The sequence below is a fragment of the Eubalaena glacialis genome, chromosome 18, assembly GCF_028564815.1.
Source record: "Eubalaena glacialis isolate mEubGla1 chromosome 18, mEubGla1.1.hap2.+ XY, whole genome shotgun sequence".
Taxonomy (NCBI): domain Eukaryota; kingdom Metazoa; phylum Chordata; class Mammalia; order Artiodactyla; family Balaenidae; genus Eubalaena; species Eubalaena glacialis.
The window spans coordinates 63,896,928-63,917,049 of NC_083733.1; the positions used below are offsets into that span (position 1 = coordinate 63,896,928).

At 49.3% G+C, this 20,122-nt stretch overlaps 2 protein-coding genes across 2 annotated transcripts; both read right to left on the reverse strand.

The window, feature by feature from the left end:
• Nucleotides 1–2,399: 2,399 nt before the first annotated feature.
• On the reverse strand, nucleotides 2,400–5,792 carry KLK7 (kallikrein related peptidase 7). The gene is given in 6 exon segments (XM_061173928.1): nucleotides 2,400–2,555; nucleotides 4,239–4,375; nucleotides 4,599–4,688; nucleotides 4,691–4,830; nucleotides 5,096–5,252; nucleotides 5,732–5,792. Coding segments are annotated over 6 exon segments (741 nt in total).
• Nucleotides 5,793–14,090: 8,298 nt separating this feature from the next.
• KLK8 (kallikrein related peptidase 8) lies at nucleotides 14,091–20,122 on the reverse strand. The gene is given in 8 exon segments (XM_061172499.1): nucleotides 14,091–14,261; nucleotides 15,402–15,535; nucleotides 17,422–17,681; nucleotides 17,885–18,044; nucleotides 18,519–18,564; nucleotides 18,566–18,597; nucleotides 19,849–19,904; nucleotides 20,112–20,122. Coding segments are annotated over 8 exon segments (870 nt in total).

Here is a 20,122-nt window from a genome sequence, read left to right on the forward strand (position 1 = left end):
AAACCAACACTCAGGGACTTCCCTGGCGGTCCAGTGGTTGACTCCACGCTTCCAATGCAGGGGACGCGGGTTCGATCCCTGGTTGGGCAACTAAGATCCCACATGCCATGCGGTACAGCCAAAAACAAACAAACAAACAAAAAAAGCCCAACACTCATTGCAAGCTTATTCTGTGTCAGACAATGTTCTAGCACTTTCTGAATATTAAACTTATACAATCTTCATAACAGCCCTGGGAAATAGGTGCTATTTCTCTCATTTCAAGGATGAAGGAACAAGGGCGGGGAAGTGATGTGCTCAAAGGTGAAGAGCTTGCAGCTGCCAGAACTGGGACTGGCACCCGAAAAGCGCAGTTTCTAGAGTCAGTGTCTTTAACTACTAGACTTTATCAGCTACCCAAAGAAAAAGGAAGTTGTTTTTTAAAAATTCAACAAGAGTATGCTCTCAAGTCATTGTAAACCAATCCACCTCCAGACGTGTATACAAGAGCTGCCAAGAGGCAGAGCCAACTGTCTATAGGCTGACCTAGTGCATCTGTGATGTTTTGTTATTTTTTAAATTTTTAGGTTGAATATGGATTTGGGGTGGCTTGCTGGAGAGAGGGGAGTTGGTGGAGCTTCATGAGGGTGGTGGCCAAATACTCTTGACATTCCTTAAACTTGACACAGATCCAGAGGCGGGAGGGGCTGGGGGCCGGGACTCCTGGGTCTGAGGGGGGAGGGGCCGGGGGCCAGGATCCTGGGTCTGAAGGGGGAGGGGCTGGGGGTCTGGACTCTGGGTCTGAGGGGGGAGGAGCTGGGGGCGGGGACTCCTGGGTCTGAGGGGGGAGGGGCTGGGGACCTGGACTCTGGGTCTGAGGGGGGAGGGGGCTTAGCTTCCTGTGCACAGGAACACCAGAGGAAGTTAAGAGATTCCACGGTGGCTACAGAATTCCTGCAATATGAAGAAGGGTGGGAGAATAGGAGGCTAGGAGAGAGGGGAAGATGGTGGAGCTTCAACGAGAGGAGAATGTTGACCAGTCGAGAATTCTAGGGGAGAAACTGGAAAGACAGGTAGGAGAGGTGAGTCCTGGGCGTCGGAGAGGCTCCCTCTGTCAACACGTTCTGAGGTATGACTGCCCAGGAGACTTGGATGGCAGGAGCAGGGCCGTGGCCAGGCTGAGTCACTGGGACACCTACCTCCACCCTTTCTGAGGCCCCTTCCCTGCCTTCTTGAGGACAGGAGACCACCTACCTGGGTTCCCAGCCCCCAGCCTCCCCTGGGCCTCCCCTGGCATCCAGGAGGCTGGGGGCTCACTTTTGGCGGGCCCCTGTGGGACCCAGGTGTCCTGTCTTCCTGCCAGCCCTATGCTTCCCCCAAACCTTCTCCTAGTTTGTCACCTGTGAAATGCCCAGAAACACTTTCACACCCCTTTCCACCCTGAAGAAGTAGACATATTCTCTCCTCCCTCCCTTTTACTCTCTTTACCTTCCCTTTCCCTCTTTCTCTTCTCCATTTTACCGATGAGGAAGACTGAGACCCAGAAAATGGAGAGAAATATGCCACTGGGCAGGGAGGCAAGGCAAGGTACCAAAAATCAGATACATTTTTCTTTCCTGTCTTCCTCTCTAAGGGTCTCCTCTCCTCCACCTTAGATCTCCAGAGCTTTTCCACTGTGTTTTTTCAGGTTATAAAAGTGCATACCCACAGAAAAGTAAATGGAAGGAAGCAGGCTACCTTCCCATGACTACCACCGTATGCAGTTTGGTACACATGATTTCAGGTTTTATTTTGTGAATATTTTCATTTTACATAGCAAGGATCACAAACACATATATTTCTGTATCTTCCTTTTTTCATTGAACATCACATAGCATAAACATCCTTGCATAACACTAACAATTCTGCATAATTATTATCCTTAACAGCTTCATAATATCCTTGTCTCAAGCTAGCCTATTGTTTACTTAAACACTCCACTGATTCTGGACATATTCAGTGTTTCCACTGTTTTGCTATGATAAATATTGTTGTGATAAATTCAAACCTTGCTCCACATTTTGGATTTTTATTTTTAGTAGTATCTTCCTAGAACTAGAATTACTGGGTCAAAGGTGGAGAACAAGGGTCCTGATTCACATTGCCAAATCAACTTCCATAAAAATCGTATGAATTTACAGTTTCAGTGGCCGAGAGTGTTGGTCTCACTACCTCTTTACCAGCACTGAGGTTTTTGTGTTTCTTGTTTTGGTTTTAAGTCCCTGCTGATTTGATTGACTTACACACATGGCGTATTGTTGAGGTTTTGATATGTCTTTGAGGAAAAGTAAAGTCAAGTGTGACTGTAGATCATCGATGTCCTTATTTCTGTGAATTTCCTGTTCAGGGTGTAAGGATGGAGAGATGGGAGTATGGAGAGATTAGCAATACTTTCTCATGGTGTCATTTATCCAATCGACGTACTTGCAGACTTGGGTATAGACAGCTGGGTTGCTGGGTTGGCCGCAAGGGAAAACTCCCCAGGACACCAGGCTTTGCAAAGTACCTTTGCACATCAGTGGTCCCCCGGAGTCACCCTGGAGGGGACAAAGCAAATTAGCTTCAGCTTCAGAGTGAAGTCCCGCCCCCACTTCTGTCTCATACACCCCCACGGTTGTCAGTCTTTGTCTTGCCAGACCCTGGACTTCCACCCCGGCCAATGGGGAGAGACTCATTGTCTCTGGGGACCAATAGTAGAGCAGGAATTAGGGCCGTCATGGAGAAGACAAACCACGTTCTCTGAAGACATTGGCTTGAGCCCCGGCCAATGGGACCAATCACAGGGAAGGGGCAGGGCTTCCGGGGGAGGGGTCAGAGCCCCATTTCTTCCCCATCTTTGAGGACTCAGCGCCAAGCCCATGGGAGAAGGACCACTGTCTCCAGGGGAATGGATACATGGGCGTGAAAGAGGGATAGAGTGGTCTTGGAAATCAGGGGCCCAACTGATGACACAATTCATAAGGCCCAGTGCAAAATGAAAGTGTGGGCTCCCTCGCTCAGAAAGTATTAAGAATTTCAAGAGAGCCACAGGAGTGCTTTAAACCAAGGGTGGGACCCTCCTGAGTGTGGGACCTGTGTCACTGTACAACTTGCACATTCATGAAGCCGGCCCTCACTAGGGGAAGAGAAGGATGCACCATTCTCTAGGACACCCATTCCTGTCCCATCACCCCATCCCTAACACTTACCCTCCCACCACCCCTGACAGCTCAGGGTGCAGGTGAGAGCAAAAGAAGTGGGGGTACGGGGAGAGAGACAAGGAGAGGGAGAGAGTCACAGAGAAGAGGAAGAGAGGTAAAGCAAAGGATGGAGAAAAGAAAGGTGGAAGAGGAGAAGGAGGACAGGGAAACAGTAGTGTAGGGGCTGGAGAAAGGGGCAGAGAGGTAGGCAAATAAAAAGAGTGACAGAAGCAGACAGCCAATGGGGGCGGGGGTGGGTGGCAACACTGATGGAAAGAATGAAATGAAATTAGGTGTAAAGGGAGATGTGGGAAGATAATGTTCAGAGACAGGGAGGGGGTTACAAAGAGGAGGGGAGAGACAGTTCTTTGCCCCGGAACAGGACCAGGACCCAAGTGAGGTGAGTGAGACATTAACTTTGGGCACACAGTCTCAGTAATTGCAATAAATAGTATTTTATTGCAATACCTTAAAATTGAATTTAATAAGAAAAAGTCCATGATGAACACAGTATCCCAATTTTAGATAAAGGGTCAGTACAGGGCTGTGCTGAGACTTATTGAAGCCTGAGGTAAGTGGGAAATTCAGTAAGACTGATGGCTCTTTATTGAAAATTCTGACATTTTGCTCATCGTGGACTTTTGCATAGATTTTTAAAAAAATATTGCATTAGAATGTGATTTATCTTCATTACTGAGTTTTCTGGGCACCCCCTCCCCTTTAAAGTTTGGGTTTGAAGCCAAGGCTTCACTCGCCTTCCCCTAATCCTGGCCGCATGTTGCCCATCCCCAGCCCCTCCCATTCATCTTTCTGCCTCATCCTCAGGGCCATACCAGCCCCCACCGGGCTGCCACTACTGACCTGAGCGGAGAATGGGGTAGAGAAAGCTAGGAAAGCTCGGCCTAGGGTGGGGCGGGGGGTGATGAGGGAATGCTCAGCGCCAAGGTCAGGTGCAAAGATTCTGGATAGAGGGGGAAGATGGGGCTCTGTGCTGAGATGAAGCAGCCAGGGACCCAGGGCAGGGGAGGAAGGAGGTGTCACGTTGCAGGCATTGGTGCTGGAGTTGGGGATGCCAGCACACAGCATGGAATTTCCCAGCAAGTCCTTGTAAACCTTCCTGCAGTCTCCAGAGGAGATGATGTCGACATTTGTGCACATGAGTTTCTCTGGAAAGGTCGCTGCAAGATGAGGGTGGGGGGGGGGGCTTGTCAGTCAGAGGCCTGTGGACCCGTGGGTCCTGATGGGGAGAGGATGGGGGTCCAGGATCCTAGATCCTGAAGGAGGAGGGGGCTGGGGTGCTCCACATTAGGATCCTGAAAAAGGACCTGAGTCCTGGTCTCCGGGGTCTGAGAGAGGAGGGGTTCAGGGTCTGGGGCTCCTGGGTCACTGAGGGAGCCTCACCAACAGGGCTGGTGGTGGTGCCCCAGCCTGAAACGGTCCATGTGCTCCCAGGGGGTTCACAGCGGGAAGGCAGGTTGACTTTCTTCACAGCCTGGCCCGCCTCTTTAGCTTCACCAGCATGAGGTCATTAACCTGGCTCTGTGTGGAGTAGTCAGGGTGGCGGAATGACATCGTGGCCCCGATCTTCTGGCCTCTTCCCAGGTATTCACTGCCCATATGCACGTTGTACGAACTGGGAGAAGGGAACAACATTCATAGAGTCACTGTGAGTGAGAGAGTGGGACAGGGACCTAGAGAGAGAAAAACAGAGATCCTGGGCGGGGTGGGGGTGGGGGGAATGACAGAGACCCAGAGAGTGGGGAGGGCAGAGATGGCAGGCGGTGGAACAGAGCCCCACAGAGAAGGGCAGAGACCCGGGGTGGGGAACAGAGACTGGGGGAGGGGGCAGGGACCCAGAGGGAGAGCTGGAAGTGCTCAGAGCACCCCTGCCCACATACCTCATCATGCAGTGGGCAGCAGTGAGTACCCACCACTCGTTGACCAGCACGCCGCCACAGTGGAGCTGGTTGCTGTTGAGCAGGGCCACCTGCCAGGGCTGGGAGCCTCTTAGACACGGGACTCCATCAATAATCCTCTCGCTGCTGTTACCCCGGGCTGGATAGAGACATGGAGAAAAACATGGGTAGTAAGCCTCAGAGGAAGGCTGAGTCAGCAGCGGAGGGATTTGGAGACAGAGATGGAGACAGACAGAGACAGGGAGAAATGCAGAGGCAGAAATGGAGAACAGTGCAGAGAAAGCAGGAGATGGAGATGGAGACAGACAGAGGCAGCCCGCTCAGAAACCCAGAGGAGCATCTTGTCTGTCTGGGGGTGACGACAGAAGCTGATAGGAGAGACCCTGAGTGCAGAAGACAGGGCCTGGGGGGGGGGGGCACAGAGACCCCAGGAGTCAGAAGGAAGCAGGAAGAAAGGAGGCAGGAGGCAGAAGAGTCTTGTCTTCTGAGGGAGGAAGCTGCTGCAGCAGGGGGAGGTCCTGACTCAGGGACCCCTTGGAGAGAGGGGCCCTTGAAGAAGGTCACTGGGGATGATGGGCGGTCCAAGGGTTAGGGCAGCCCTCCCAGACTGGCCCTCACCTTGCTGTGTAGCAGATCCCAGGGCTAAGGACAGCAGTAGTGGAAGAAAGAATCCTGCCATGGTGGCTTCTCTGAGTCTCTCAGGGGCTGCCAGGCAGAGGGAGGGTCTCTTCTGCTGGGACTGAGAAGGACAGAGTTCAGGAAGCCGGAGTCCTGGCCCCCAGCCCCCTCCTCCTTCAGACCCAGGAGTCCTTCCCCTTGGGACCCAGGAATCTGGGCTCCCATCTCTCCCCATCCATACGTCTGTATCCCTAGCTCCTTTTCCCCTAAGAGACCAAAAATTCCAGACCTCCAGCCCCTCATCTGTCAGAGCCAGGCGTCCAGGCTTCGCACTGCCCCCTCCCCTCGGGAACAGGAGTCAGCTGTCCAGCCAGCCTCATTCCCCCACCCTAAATGAGGCCCCTTCTCACCTCCGGAGGGTCTGATCTGACGTGGGCCGCAGACTCGGTTGGGAGTCAAGCGTCTCCAGACCTGCGCAGGGCGGCAGTCTTATACCACGTCCAGCCCCCGCCCCCGCCCTCAGCGCCCTGGGGTGCAGGTGGAAAAGGCTCTGAGGCACCCTCTTCCTGCGTTTGTGGTTCTCGCGAACCCCCGAGGCAGCTAAATCACTTGGCAGCACTCTACCTTTTCCACCCTCCCGCCCCTGCGCAGTCTGGGCCCAGCATCCCCGGTGGCTGCTACGGAGGCGGAGGCGGGAGCCCGGCGCTCTGGCTCGAGGGGCCGGAGCAGGGTTCAGGGAGCGGCTGAGCTAAGGAAATGCGCTTTGACTTGGGTCCTCCTTTGGGGCCATTTCCCTGCCCCAGTCCCTTCTCAGGGATGACCTAGAGCCCATAACGTAATTCTGACCAGCTTGTGATAATCTGTTCAGGCTGGAACCCAGTCACGTCTTTTGAACCTAATATAGGCTATGAATGAAAAAGAAAACGCTTTCCCTAACTCCACCCTGATAAATGCTTACCGTTATCGATATAGTCTGTGTTCTCGTGTTATACAGAGATTTCTATACATATTATGTATTTATAACAAAAACGTCTGTACTAAACATTATCTAATAGAACCTTTTTCTTTATAAATGACCTTGAACAGTTTTTCCTCCTAGTATATTTATCTATTTAAAAAATTTTTGGAAATATTTATTTATTTGGTTGTGCTGGGTCTTAGTTGCGGCAGGCAGGCTCCTTAGTTGTGGCATGTGAACTTTTAGTTGCGGCATGCGTGTGGGATCTAGTTCCCTGACCAGGGATCGAACCCGGGCCCCCTACATTGGAAGCTCAGAGTAGCCACCAGGGAAGTCCCTCCTCTTAGTGTGTTTAAATGGGTTCTCCTTCCTTCTTAATGGTTGCATAACATTCCATACTATAGTTGTACCCTGATTTATGTAATCGGTTTCGAATTGGAGTATTTTTGGATAGTTTTAATTATAATAATGCCGGGTTGAACTTCCTTGTGCATTCATCTTCGCTAATTGTGTTCATTCAAGAAATATTTACTGAGCATCTATTCTGTGCCAGCAATTATTCTGGTTCCTGGGGACACTGTGGTCAACAAAGCAAACAAAAATTTCTTCATACAGGCTCTTGTTCTAGTGGGTGGAGACTGTGAATACAAAAATAAATATATAAAATATGTAGTTTGTTAGATGTTGGTAAGTACTACAGAGAAAAATAAAAGCAGGGAAGAGGGTATTTAAATCAATGCCACCATTCAGCCATTTAACAATCATTTAATAAATATATTTTATAATTCCTATGTGCCTGCAACTTGATATTAGGCATTAGAAGGTCAAAAAACATCTTTGCTACACCACCAGACTGTATGAGAAAGTAACAGACCTGTATTTATTTCCGAGTCACCTTGCAACTAATAATGAACAGAAAGAAAGTAGAACTCTATTCTCAGTATATTTTCAAGGTAAACCAAGCAGTCACCCATGATTATTTTTCACATCTAATCTTTTAGGCAGTATCGACTTGCTTTGTTGCAGTTTGTGCTTTTTCAAAGCAAAAGCTCTGCATTAAAAATACAAGACTGAGAGAAATGTGCATTGAAAAGGAAAAAAGCAGAAATGTCATGTGGAGAACCTGGGAACAAGAAAGAATATCATGGGGATTGTCTGAGTCATGGTGTACCTTCGAAAGCTGAGTGATAGGTTTAGAGTTGCTCCTGGCTTCTTAATTATCTGGGCACTGTTCTAAACTAAGGATAATTTACTGTATTCTATAAATAAAATTTAAAAAACGAGCAGGGAAGAGGGATAGGGAGTTATTGGTTTCCTCCACTCTCAGGGACCCCTGGGGTTATAATATTAGGAAGATTCCACATGAAGATGACATTTGAACAAAATCTTAAAGGAGATGGTGGATTGATCCATGTAGCTACTTGGAGGAAGTGAGTCCTAGGCAGAGCAAATGGGCAGGTAAGTTAGGCAAGGGGCATGCTTAGAATGTTCTAGCAGGGGAGCCCTTTTGACTGGAGCTGAATGAGCAGGGGCACAAGGGTAGGTAATGAGGTCAGAGAGATAATAGGACTAGGATGACATAGGACCTTAAAGATCAGTGTAGGACTTTGGTGTTTACCTTGAGTGAGATGGGAACCATTATACTTGAAGGCAAGTTCCTAAAAGCGGAATTGACCCCAACTTCTAAATCAGACCCCAAAAATATGATTTGTTCCTCAGCCCTGAGCCCAAATCTTACCTCAATCCTGACCCCTACCCCAACTCTATTTTTGTCCCATAATTTGGCCCATAATAGACATTATTGTTGCCTACTCAAACATTCATTCCTTCTGTCTTTCGATCAGAACCCCAATTTTGTTTGGATAATCTTTTATCCTCATCATGATTGTAAACTTTACTGCACCAAGCAGAAAAGCCATTTCTGCCTGCCAGGGATTGGTTTAGAAATGAACATGTGATGCAGTTCTGTCCAATGAGGAATGAGGGGAAGACCACTGGGGCACTTCTCGGAAAGGCTTTCTTATTTCCAAAAAGAGACACCGGAAGAATTCTCTTTTCTTCTTCAAGATGGTGCCCCTTCTGGATGTAAAATCTGGAACGGTGGAAGCCTTCCTGGGACTGGGGAGAGAAGTGGCTGGTGGACCAAGCCAAAACACCACAGATGGTCAAGCAGAGAGATGGAGTGACATAACAAGATTTGTGTTTTCTGGCTGCTATATGAAGGGGATGTGGAGACATGAGGAAACTATTGTTATTGTTCAGATGAGAGATGATGACTTGGATAAAGCCATCGGGGAGGTGGAGATGGTAATAAGTGGATGGATTCAAGATGCATTTAGAAGAATCAACAGGGCTTGGTGATGGATTGAATGGAAGTTGTGGTGAGGGAGACAGATGTTAAGGCTTCAAGGTCTCTTGCTTGATGGATGGTGGTACCATTCATTGAGAAGACACGGCTGGATATGATCAAGTGCCTATGAGAGAGCGAAAAAGACCTCACTCTTTTTTAAGAGAATGCTGAGGAGGCAGGGGGCTGAAGAGAGAATCCAGGGACTTCATGCATAATTCTAACTCCAATCCTTACTTTGACACAATTCTCAACACCAATCATTTTTTTTTAATAATTCAATTATTTTATTATAAGCCTGAATATCACCTGACACATATTCCAAAACTAAACACTGTTGCTTGGGAAACAGAATAAATAAGCATATTGAAAGATGGTAGTCTATCTTCTCATCCACCCCTAATGTTGATAAAGGATACAGTCAAATTATAGAAATTTTAAAAGGTAACACATAGGTTTCACTTTGAATTCTGACCAAGCTTGGTATCCGATGGTAGAAGACACATATACTAAAGGTTCAACACCAATATTGATGCAAGCCTGAGTCTTAACCCGAAACCTCAACTCGTACCCAACCCTAACCCTCAATTCTGCTATATCCTTGACCAATTCTAAACTTTTACCTCAACTTGGAATCTAGTTCCTGACCAAGTTCCTGCCTCCAAATATCAACTCAGGCTAGATTTCACCCCTCAATCAACCTTAACCCTGACTCTTGACTCAAACCCTGGATCCCTAACCATAACCCAAACTCAACCTTGACCCAAACACTGAATGTCACCATAGCCTCTGTCCCAAACCTGACCACATGCACAACTCAGACTATAGTCTTCATCCCTGTCTTATTCCGGGAAGACCACATTGACATCCATCCCATGAACCCATCCCCAGCTCACACCAACACTCTGACTCCAGTCCCGGCCCTACTCTCATCTACAACCCAATTTCTACACGAAATCCCATCCCACTTCCATGTCAAACTCTTTCCCTCACCCCATCTTCATTTTTCCAACTCCATACCCCACCTGACTCCATACTTCCTTTCACACACACTCTAAAATAAAGTTCACCACTTAACATCATACAGTTGATCCCACACTGACTAAATTCAAGTGAAGTCCCCAAAACTTCTGAGACACTTACTCTCAGCAAATCCCAAATCAGACCCCAGAATTCAGACCCCCGACCCCACTAATTCCACACCGGGACCCTGGCCGTAAGCGGTGTCAACCCTCTTGACTTGGGCTCCCAAATCAAGTAGGGGCAGATGCTAGGCCACTCGACCTCACAGCACCGTGAGCCAGCAATCTGTATCTTTCGCTCCTGGTTTCCCAAAGAGAGGAATTTTGGCAAGACTTCCAATCTGTTATCTGTTGTCCAAATCTTCACCCCTGGATTCTCTCTTCAGCCCCCTGCCTTCTCAGCATACTGTTAAAAAGAGGAAAGCAGCTACGCTACTCTGGAGCCCTGCCATCGGCTCCTAAATCACCAGAATGTCTCTTCTGCTGTGCTTGGCATATATGTCTTTCTTTTTTTTTTTTTTTTAAGATTTAATTTTTTATTTATTTTGGCTGCGTTGGGTTTTTGTTGCTGCGCGCAGACTTTCTCTAGTTGTGGCGAGAAGGAGCTACTCTTTGTTGCGGTGCTCAGGCGTCCCATTGAGGTGACTTCTCGTTGTTGTGGAGCACGGACTCTAGGAGCATGGGCTTCAGTAGTTGTGGCATGTGGGCTCAGTAGTTGTGGCGTACGGGCTTAGTTACTCCGCAGCATGTGAGATCTTCCCGGACCAGGGATAGAACCCATGTCCCCTGCGTTGGCAGGCGGATTCTTATCCACTGTGCCACCAGGGAAGTCCAGCATATCTGTCTTTCTGTTGTTGTGTTTTCTTTTTGGTTGTGTTGGGTCTTAGTTGCGGCAGGCAGGCTCCTTAGTTGTGGTATGCATGTGAGATCTAGTTCCCAGGCCAGGGACCAAACCTGGGCCCCCTGCATTGGGAGTGTGGAGTCTTAACCATTGCACCACCAGGGAAGTCCCTGTCTTTCTGTGTTCTTAACTATTTAATCAGACTTTATTGCTAAACACTGGTCTTCACAAGCAGAGGAAATGTGTCTGGTGTTCAAAGGTGTTTTTATAAGCACCCAGCCCAAACCAGGGAGCATAGGAGGTACTTAAATAAATACTAGTTTGCAAACCACTGTCATCCACAGAGCAGTCAACAACCCAGTCCTTCCTTGTTCCCTGAGCCATTCAGCCACAGGGCGTGATAGGAAGAACTTGACCTCACAAGTCAGACCAACCCTAGTTGCCCTCGTCAGTGATCTCAAGGCAAGTGAAAGAATTAAGTAATATTGGCTGCCTTATCTCATCCTACCAGGAATGAGGCAGCTTCCATTTCTTATGCATCTACTATGTGATGTGTCGGATGCTCTGCAAACCACATCTCTATTCGTCTCATGGGATCAAGCGAGGACTGTCTTCCCCATTTTATAGATGAAAAAAGGGAAGTTTAAAAGAAGCTAGAACCCTTGTGCAAAATCAACAGCTAAGGAAGCAGAAGGGTCAGAATTCGAATGCTGAGGATTGCCCATAGTCTAACCATTGTACAAACCCACAATCTGAGAAGGAAGTTTCCCTGGGACACTGTCACATATGCTCAGAATCTCTTTTGGCTAAAAATGAACTCGGAACCCCATCGGCTTATTATTAATGAGGCATGACCCCACGTTGACGAGAGCCCCAAATCCCCAGCCCTCTCGTGCCCTTTGGGTTTAGTCCTGTTCCTAAGTCCCACCCAGACACCCAGCTTCATACTTCCTTTGCACACAGACTTATGTCCTCATCCTTTGCCTGATGACTCATCTTCCAGCTCATGATCACACCTGAGAACTGGTATCTTGCTGTCCTGCAGCTGTGCCTTACCCTGAGGGATCCTGGACATTGCGATTCTGGAACCTCCTGATTCAGCTCCTTGGGTTCTGAAGGCCCATTGTTTCTGACTTCCAGGATTCCATTCCCCGCTTTTTTCAAGAACAGCTTCCACTTCTTTTGGGAATCTGCCCCCTCATTTCATATAGTTCTGGTGAAACTGTCAATCATAGTTTTCCAAACCCTCCCACCCACTGGGATGGACGCATGACCCAGTCAAGCCAACAAGATCATTGTTTCCTCCCTAGAAATAATGATTAATCCAGTGGGTGGGCTCATTTCAAGCTGGACCAATCAGAATTCTTCCCTGGGATTAATATCAAGATGTTGGGAGAAAAGAGATCTTTGTTTCTGCTGGGTTTGCTTAACTGGGCTGCTATGTTCCCTCCATGTGACGAAGTTTGTCTACAGAGGCTAGAATGAGATCCACAGGAGAAGGAAAGAGGCAAGCAGAGATGAGAAAGAGTTCACACATATGAGAGAGAGAAACAGAGACAGAGAGAAGCAGGCAGAGTGACAGAGAGAGAACTTGTCACAGAGAGACAGAGATGATTGGCTTAAGTCACCAATACAGGTACTTGAGACTCATACCCATGTCACTTCTTCTAACATTATGAATCATCTCCAAGGCCTTCCTAGGCACCTGCACCAACGAATCCCCTTTTACGCATAAGCCAGTTTGAACTGGGGCTCTGCCACTTGTATACAAAAGCTCCCTGATATAGGTGGGTCCTTCCAGCTTTTGTGAATGACTGGTGGTGTGATCTCCTGCCAGACTCCACAATCCATGATTCTATTCCTGAATTTCTGGTTGACCTTGGACAAGTCCTTTCCCCTCCTTGACCTCAGCCGCCCTCCTCCTTCATGCCATAAATTAATCTTCAAATCCTTTCTGGGTTCACATTCCATTGGGGATATTTAAATATCAGTTGGGTATTGGGATGTTAAGTAAAGTGTTTTTTAGGAGGAAAAAAGTACACGTGAATAGACGCACACAGGCAGGCTCAGAGAAAGAGTCACGCCTTCGTGGTAGTTTAAATCACTTATATGGGGCAGTTCTTCTGAGTTTCCTCTGGCCAATCATCTTGCTTTGTCTGGCTCTGAGTCCATATTTGGTTTAATTCAGGGTCCTCCCCTGTGTGTGTGCATCTCTTAGCCAAGATGGATTCCAGCACACAGACCTGTGGGAAGGTCGACACCACCTATTATGGGGTGGCGCCCCCTCCCTTTTCGACCTCCAAGGAGCCTTTCTGTACATGTGTAGTTGGGAGGTCTCCTTGACCTCGAGAATGAGAAATATGTGGTCTCCTTATCTCTTATCTGGGCAGGGCTCAGCTCCTCTCTCCTGCTATTGTCTTCATCTTGGAGTATCTGTGCACAGGGGACAAATTCCAGCGGCTCAGCCTGGGGCCCTTCTGTCTCCTGCCTCAGTTTCATGGATGTTCATGGGTACATATTTAAGCTATTTCTAAATTTCCTGCACCTTACTCTGCATATCTCACAATTTTTATTTTTTTATTAAAAAAATTTTTTTTTGTTAAAGTATCTTTTTAAAAAAATATTTATTTATTTATTTAGGCTGCACTGGGTCTTAGATGAGGCATGTGGACTTTAGTTGCAGCATGTGGACTTCATAGTTGCAGCATGTGAACTCTTAGTTGTGGCATTCATGCAGTATCTAGTTCCCTGGCCAGGGATCAAACCCGGGCCCCCTGCATTGGGAGCGTGGAGTCTTACCCACTGGACCACCAGGGAAGTCCCCATATCTCACAGTTTTTAAGGAGAAATCTCCCCCCAAAGCTTAGATACAGTTTAGCTGCTCAGAAAAACTAAACAAAAACCTGTTCAACTATGTCTTTCACAGGCCAGCCCATTGGATATTTGGAAATCCTTATGTCTTCTCTCCCCTGAAATTAACCTCCCATTCCTCCAAGCCCTTCCAGAAAAAAAAGGGGATCACCTTGGCCAGTGGTGATGGCCCGAATGGCCATGCAGGTCCTGATCTCTCTCGATCTCCCATCACACCTCCCAGCAGGGTTCAGACCCTCTGCCCCTCCACCCCTCTCAAGAGGGCCAAAGCACACACAGGCAAGGGGCCAGGCTGATGTTGTGAGTTTATTGAGGGAGATCTAGAGCTCATCTTGGGATCGGCCCTTTCTGCCCATGGTCTTAATCCAGTCCAGATAGTGGCAGATGTTGGTGTAGACACCAGATCTCTCAGGCCACCCATAGAGGTCTGATCCCCAGGATGTGATGCCCTGGAGAACGCCATCACATACCAGTGAGCCCCTGGAATCTCCCTAGAAGGCGAGAATAGAAGACTTTCACCTAAGATGCCCTGCTGTACCAGTATTTAGTACCAGCTTTGTAACGTGATTGTGTCCCTTGGGATAAGAGCATTGTATGGGACGAATGGTGAGAGAGAGCAGTGGGGCTTCCATGTGCAGGGGATGCAGACAGGATGTCTAAGAGCAGTGGAGGAAATCCTTACCAACGAGGGAAGAGAATGCTGTCTGCAGGGTACAATCCAGAGAGAAGGAGTAGGAATTACATGGAGGGGACTGAGTTCCTCCATTCCTGGCCAATCTTGAAGAGATCATTGAATCCAGTTACAAAACATAGGAGAAAGGAGCAGGGTTCTTTTGGATACACACACACCCAAGGGACAGTGGCGGGAGTATTTGGGAAGAAACCATTGTCTCTAGGGAATCCTCCAGGAAGATTAGATTCCATGGCCGGATCACTAATGGAAATGATTCTATTCCTGGCCAATAGGAAAGGAAGCATTGAAGCATTGTCTTCAGGGACCAATCATAAGCAAAGGGGGTGGGGCTTCCATGAAGGGGAAAAATCCAAGGGGAGCCGTGAGGACTGAGTTGCAGCCAATAGGAAAGAGAGTGTTATACCTATGGCAAATCTCAAGATGTGTCACCTTGGGGTTGGGGAGCTCACTGAGGGAGCATTGAAGTCAATGGCGCCATTCCCTGGCCAGCTGGGAAGACAGCATTGCTCCCCAAGGAACCAATCATAGGAGAAAGCAATCATGCTAGGGAACCCAGTCAGGACTCGAAGAAAAATAGCTGACTACCTGATCATCGGTAAAGTCAGCACAAATTCCAGGCACTAACACTGAGAAAGAGGGCAGGGAGCTTGCGTACCCTCTAGACTCAGACTCTCTCCTTCATGGACTTATCCCCTCACTCCCTTTAATCCCCACCCTGCACCCCACCCTGCAGGCAAGCGTTCCCAAGAAAGCAACAAGGACAACTCAATTATTCTGATTCCTGTGCTGTGTAACCTGCAGGGAGAGTGTGCCTTCTCTGAACCTGCTTCCCACTCTGTAGAGGTAGGGGTGCTGACTCTCGGGGATAACCCCACTGACAAGACTCCAGTCTCTACAGGGCGAGTGAGGGAAGAAGAGAGTTTCAGAAGTCACTCACCTGGCATGTATCAGCCCCACTGCTTTCATTTGCACAGACCATACTATCTGTGACTTGCCCAGGGTAGGCGTCTTCACACTGCTTCTGAGGAATAAGTTTTACTTCTGCGCAGTTGAGGGTGTCAGGAAAATTCTCTGAGGGGGCAGAGGTTGCAAGTTCCCAGAGACAGCAACACTTCCCCCTCCATCCCTGTCTGTATCTAACCTCCCTTCTGTGTATCCACAGCTGCACAGGGTTTTCTGACACATTTCACAGGGCACATCACTTCTCACCACATGCAACAAAGCCATGGCCTCTGCTGTTTCTTCTTCTCCACCTAAAGAAGGAACTTTGGACCCTACCTTTTGTTTCTTGCCCTGAGTTATTTTCAAATTAAGGATCAGGTGACTGGGGGACATGGGTGTGCTCCCTTGGGACACCTCTGACCCTTTCTAATCTTCCCATTCCCAGACCACCAGGTCTTCAATCTCAGCTAAATCCTACTTCTTCCAAATATCACCTCTTCCTAGAAGCCTTCCCTGACTATTCTAATTAAAACAACACATCTCGGGACTTCCCTGGCCGTCCAGTGGTTAAGACTTCTTCCAATGCAGAGGGTGTGGGTTTGATCCTTGGTCGGGGAGCTAAGATCCCACATGCCTCAGGGCCAAAAAAACCAAAACATAAAACAGAAGCAATATTGTAACAAATTCAATAAAGACTTTTAAAAAAATAGTCCATATCAAAAAAAAAAATCTTAAAAAAATCCCAAAACACCACCTCTCCATCACTCCCTATTCTCTTCCCCTCTACGATATTCCATTATAGCACTTGACTCTACCTAATATTTCATTTTATATGTATTTGTTTATTGTCTATTTCCCCACCTAGCATGCAACTCCATAAGGCTTTGTACACTACAGTACCTGGGGCATATCAGATGCTCACAAAATAAGTGTTGAATTGGTGATTGACAGTGGAATTAATCTTTCTTATTAACCTTTGAAGAATAGACTTGAGAGGGAAAAAATTCTACCTGGTACCTCTATGTGCCAGAAGCTATAGGCCCACAATCTCATTTGACCCTCACAACAGCTCTTTGAAGGAGGGATGCTTTCATTCCTTCATCCATGCATTCTTTCAACAAATGTTTATTGAACACATACTGTATACCAGTCACCACTCTGAGCATTAGGAACACACAGTGAAGAAAATAGATATAACCTGAGCCCTCATGGAGCTTAGAAATCTATTGGATAATTATCTCAGTTTTGTAGATGAGGAAAGTGAGGCCAAGAGGTGGGAAGGGACTTGCCCAGAGAAAAGGGGCAGAGCCATGGTTTGAAATGACCTGCCTGATTCATGAGCAGCTAGGTTTCCACAGCATCCCATTGTCTTCTTAGGAGTCAGACAGGCAGGGACCTGAATCCTGACTTTGCTTTCCTGGCGAACCACATCACCTCTTTGAGCTGAGCCCCAATGTTTTCATTGTGAAGCAGGGCAAGGGGCTACCTGAACTCTGAAGCCCCAGAGGGAGGACCTCCATGGAGGTCCAGACTTTTGGGTCCAGAGTGAGGAGGGAGCTGGGGACCTAGACTGTGAGTCCTGGAGGAGGAAAGGCCTGGACTCCTGGGTGTGAGGGGATCTGGGGCGAGGAATCTTGGGTTCAAGAGGGAGAGGAGGGAGCCTGTTTTCCTGGGCCACTGAGGAGCCCATGTATCCCAAGTCTGTCGTGAAGACTATGTAGAATCCTGTACCCATAAAAGGTCTCATAACTCTCCACCTTAAAGGAGGGGTGCATTCATTCATCCACTCATTCACTCATCCATCCACTTTTTTGAGCCCTGTTAACAATCTGTTAATTTGTTTCCTTTCTCCCACCACTCCTGTTAATATTCCGGTCTTTAAGGTTTCTAACATGGACCCCTTGTGAACTTGAACATCACAATCACCTCCCCTTCTTTATCTACTCTACAGGCAAAGCTTTGCCAATGGCTTGGGGCCCACTGGGACAACCAGCTCCTCCTCTCCCTCCCACTACCTTGGGGGCTGGTGACCGAGCTCCAGCCTGAGATGGTGCACTTCTGGCCAACTTGAGGGCAGTGATCTGCCAGGTTGATGGGCTTCACTTTGGGCCCCAGGGATGCCCGACCACATAGTCGAATGAGCATCAGATCACGGTTGTGGTCCTCGTTGATGCTGTTGTAGCAGGGGTGTGGGATGGACTGAGCCACAGCCGTTTCTTGTTCTGACCCACCCTTATTCTGCAGACTGTGATCTCCCAGGCAGACTGTGTACTTCCTGTAATGATGGGGGTAGTTTGGGACCCAGGCAGGGATAAGGGCTCCCAGCCCCTCCTCTCTAAGACCCAGGAGTCCAGGTCCCCTCTTCTCTCAGACCTCCATTCTCAGGGACCCAGTGCCCAGCTCTCGCCTCCTGAGGCAAAGCCCCAGCCCCCTCTTTCCCCAGGCTCCAGCCCACTTCTGCCCCCGGAATCCACTCACAGTTTTTTACAGTGGGCTGCTGTGAGGACGCAGTTGTCATCTATGAGAACATCCCCACGTATTAGCCGGACACCCCGGAACAAGGCCGTCTGCCAAGGCTGCTAATGGGGCCTGCACTCCTGGCCCTCCAGCACCTTGGTCTCCTGTGCTCTCAAGTGTCCTGCAGCAGGAGGGAGAGGGTTAGATCACCATCCTCTGGGTCAGTGCAGGGACCAGGAAAACCACTGTGGTTTCAAACAGATACACACACACACACACACACACCCTCCGGTGTTTGCCTCCCAGCTTGCACATGCTGCTACACAGATACACATGTACACTCATGGAAGCCCATGACTCGTCACACACCTGAGCGTGTGCCCACGTGCCCCGTGCACCCCCGTGTGTATCTGTGCCCCCTCTGCAGGCAGCCGTGCTGGCTTAGTGCACTCCTGCAATACCAACAGAACTCAACGCATTCCTACCTGCCGCCACGTGCGCCGTGCCTCCAGCCACCCCACGGAAGCTCCCGCACGTAATCGCGTGCTTCCCATCTCCCCACATGCCACCACATGCACCCTCTTAGCCACCACCATGGTATCCCCACAGGCTCAGGTGCTCCACCGATGACTTCCGGCACCCCCCAGCCCCCCACCTGCCTGGGATTCCAACAGCAAGAGCGGAAACATCCAGATCCAGACTTGCAGCAGGTGTGGGATGTCCCACGGTGGGGTCTGGGAGACAGAGAGGACAGGGCTGAGTGGAGGAGGAAGGAGACCAAAATCCTAGGGATCTTGGGGTTGGGGACGAAGCAGAGCTTCTGGAGCAGTTCTTCTGGGTCCCGCTGCAGGAAGGGGCTGGGGACCCAGATTCTTGGGTCTGAAGAAGAACGGGATGGGGCCCCAGATTCCTGAATCCGAGGAGCTGGGAGCTCAGGGGCTGGATTCCTACATTCCAAGGAAGGAGGGAGTTAGGATCCAAAGACTCCCGGGTCTGAAGGAAAAGGGAACTGGGAGCTGGGACTCCTAAGTCTTGGAGAGCAGGGGCTGGGGTGCTGATTCCTGGGTCTCAAAGGAGGAAGGGATCTGAGGTTGAGGTCCTGGGCCCTGGAGGAGGGGGCTCAGGGAGGGGCCTGATGCCTGTGTCAGAATTTTGGCATCTCACCTTACAGAATTCAGGGGGCGGGGTCACCTACTGATTCGGATCCAGAGGAAGAACACCCCGCGTACTTCAGCTCTGCCTGCCTGGTACAAGATTCTGGAGCCTTTTAACTGGGACCACCAGCCTCCTGCTCCAACTCCTCCCACTTGGGGGCCGGCGGAGTAGCAGGGAACTGGACCCCTGGTTATGAGTGAGGAGAGGCTCAGGGGCTGAATGGAGAATCTGGAGGCAGGAGGGGTTGGAATCTCTTTTTTTTTTTTAATTGGGGTAGAGTTGTTTTACAATGTCTTGTTAATTTCTACTGTACAACGAAGTGGAGTTCCCTGTGCTATACAGCAGGTTCTCATTGGTTATCTATTTTATACATATTAGCATATATATGTCAATCCCAATCTCCCAATTCATCCCACCACCCTCCCCTCTTCCCCCCTTGGTGTCCATGCTTGTAAATTGATACAGCCACTGTGGAATCTCTAACTCTTGAGGTCTGGGAGTGAAGGAGCTTAGTGACTCCTGGGTCTGAAGCAGAAACGGCTGGGGGCCCAGACATCCTGGTCTGAGCGAAGAGGGGGTGAGGGCCCCTGACTCCTGGAGCTGAGGGAGGATGGGACTGGGGTCCTGGACTCCTGGCTCTGAGAGGGGGAGAGGGGGCTGGGGCCCAGGACTGCTGGGTCAGAAATAGGAAGGGGATGGAGGCCCGGATTTGAGGTCTGAGGGAGAAGGAGCTGGCAGCTGAATTCTTAAGTCTTTTTGGAAGGAGTAATTTGGAGCCTGGGTTTTTGTGGGAGGAGGGGGCTGCCAGTAACCTGGAATGGAAGACAAACCAGTCTCCTCGGTCCCGACTTCTGAGGGCGGATCGGCCCGGCCCACGGGCTGCCCCCTGAGAGGTCCAGATTCCGGAAAGGCAGGTTTGGGAGGCGCTGTGACCTGTTTTCCCCTTCCCCTGGGGGCAATGGGACCAGCCCAAGCAGAACCCAGGAGCTTTGCTGCAATAGGGCTGATGGAGACAGACTTAGGCAGGACCTGCTCGGGGCTTATGGGGAATTGCAACTCGGTGGTGGTTCCCTCTCTGCCCTCCACCGCCCACCCGTTCCCCAT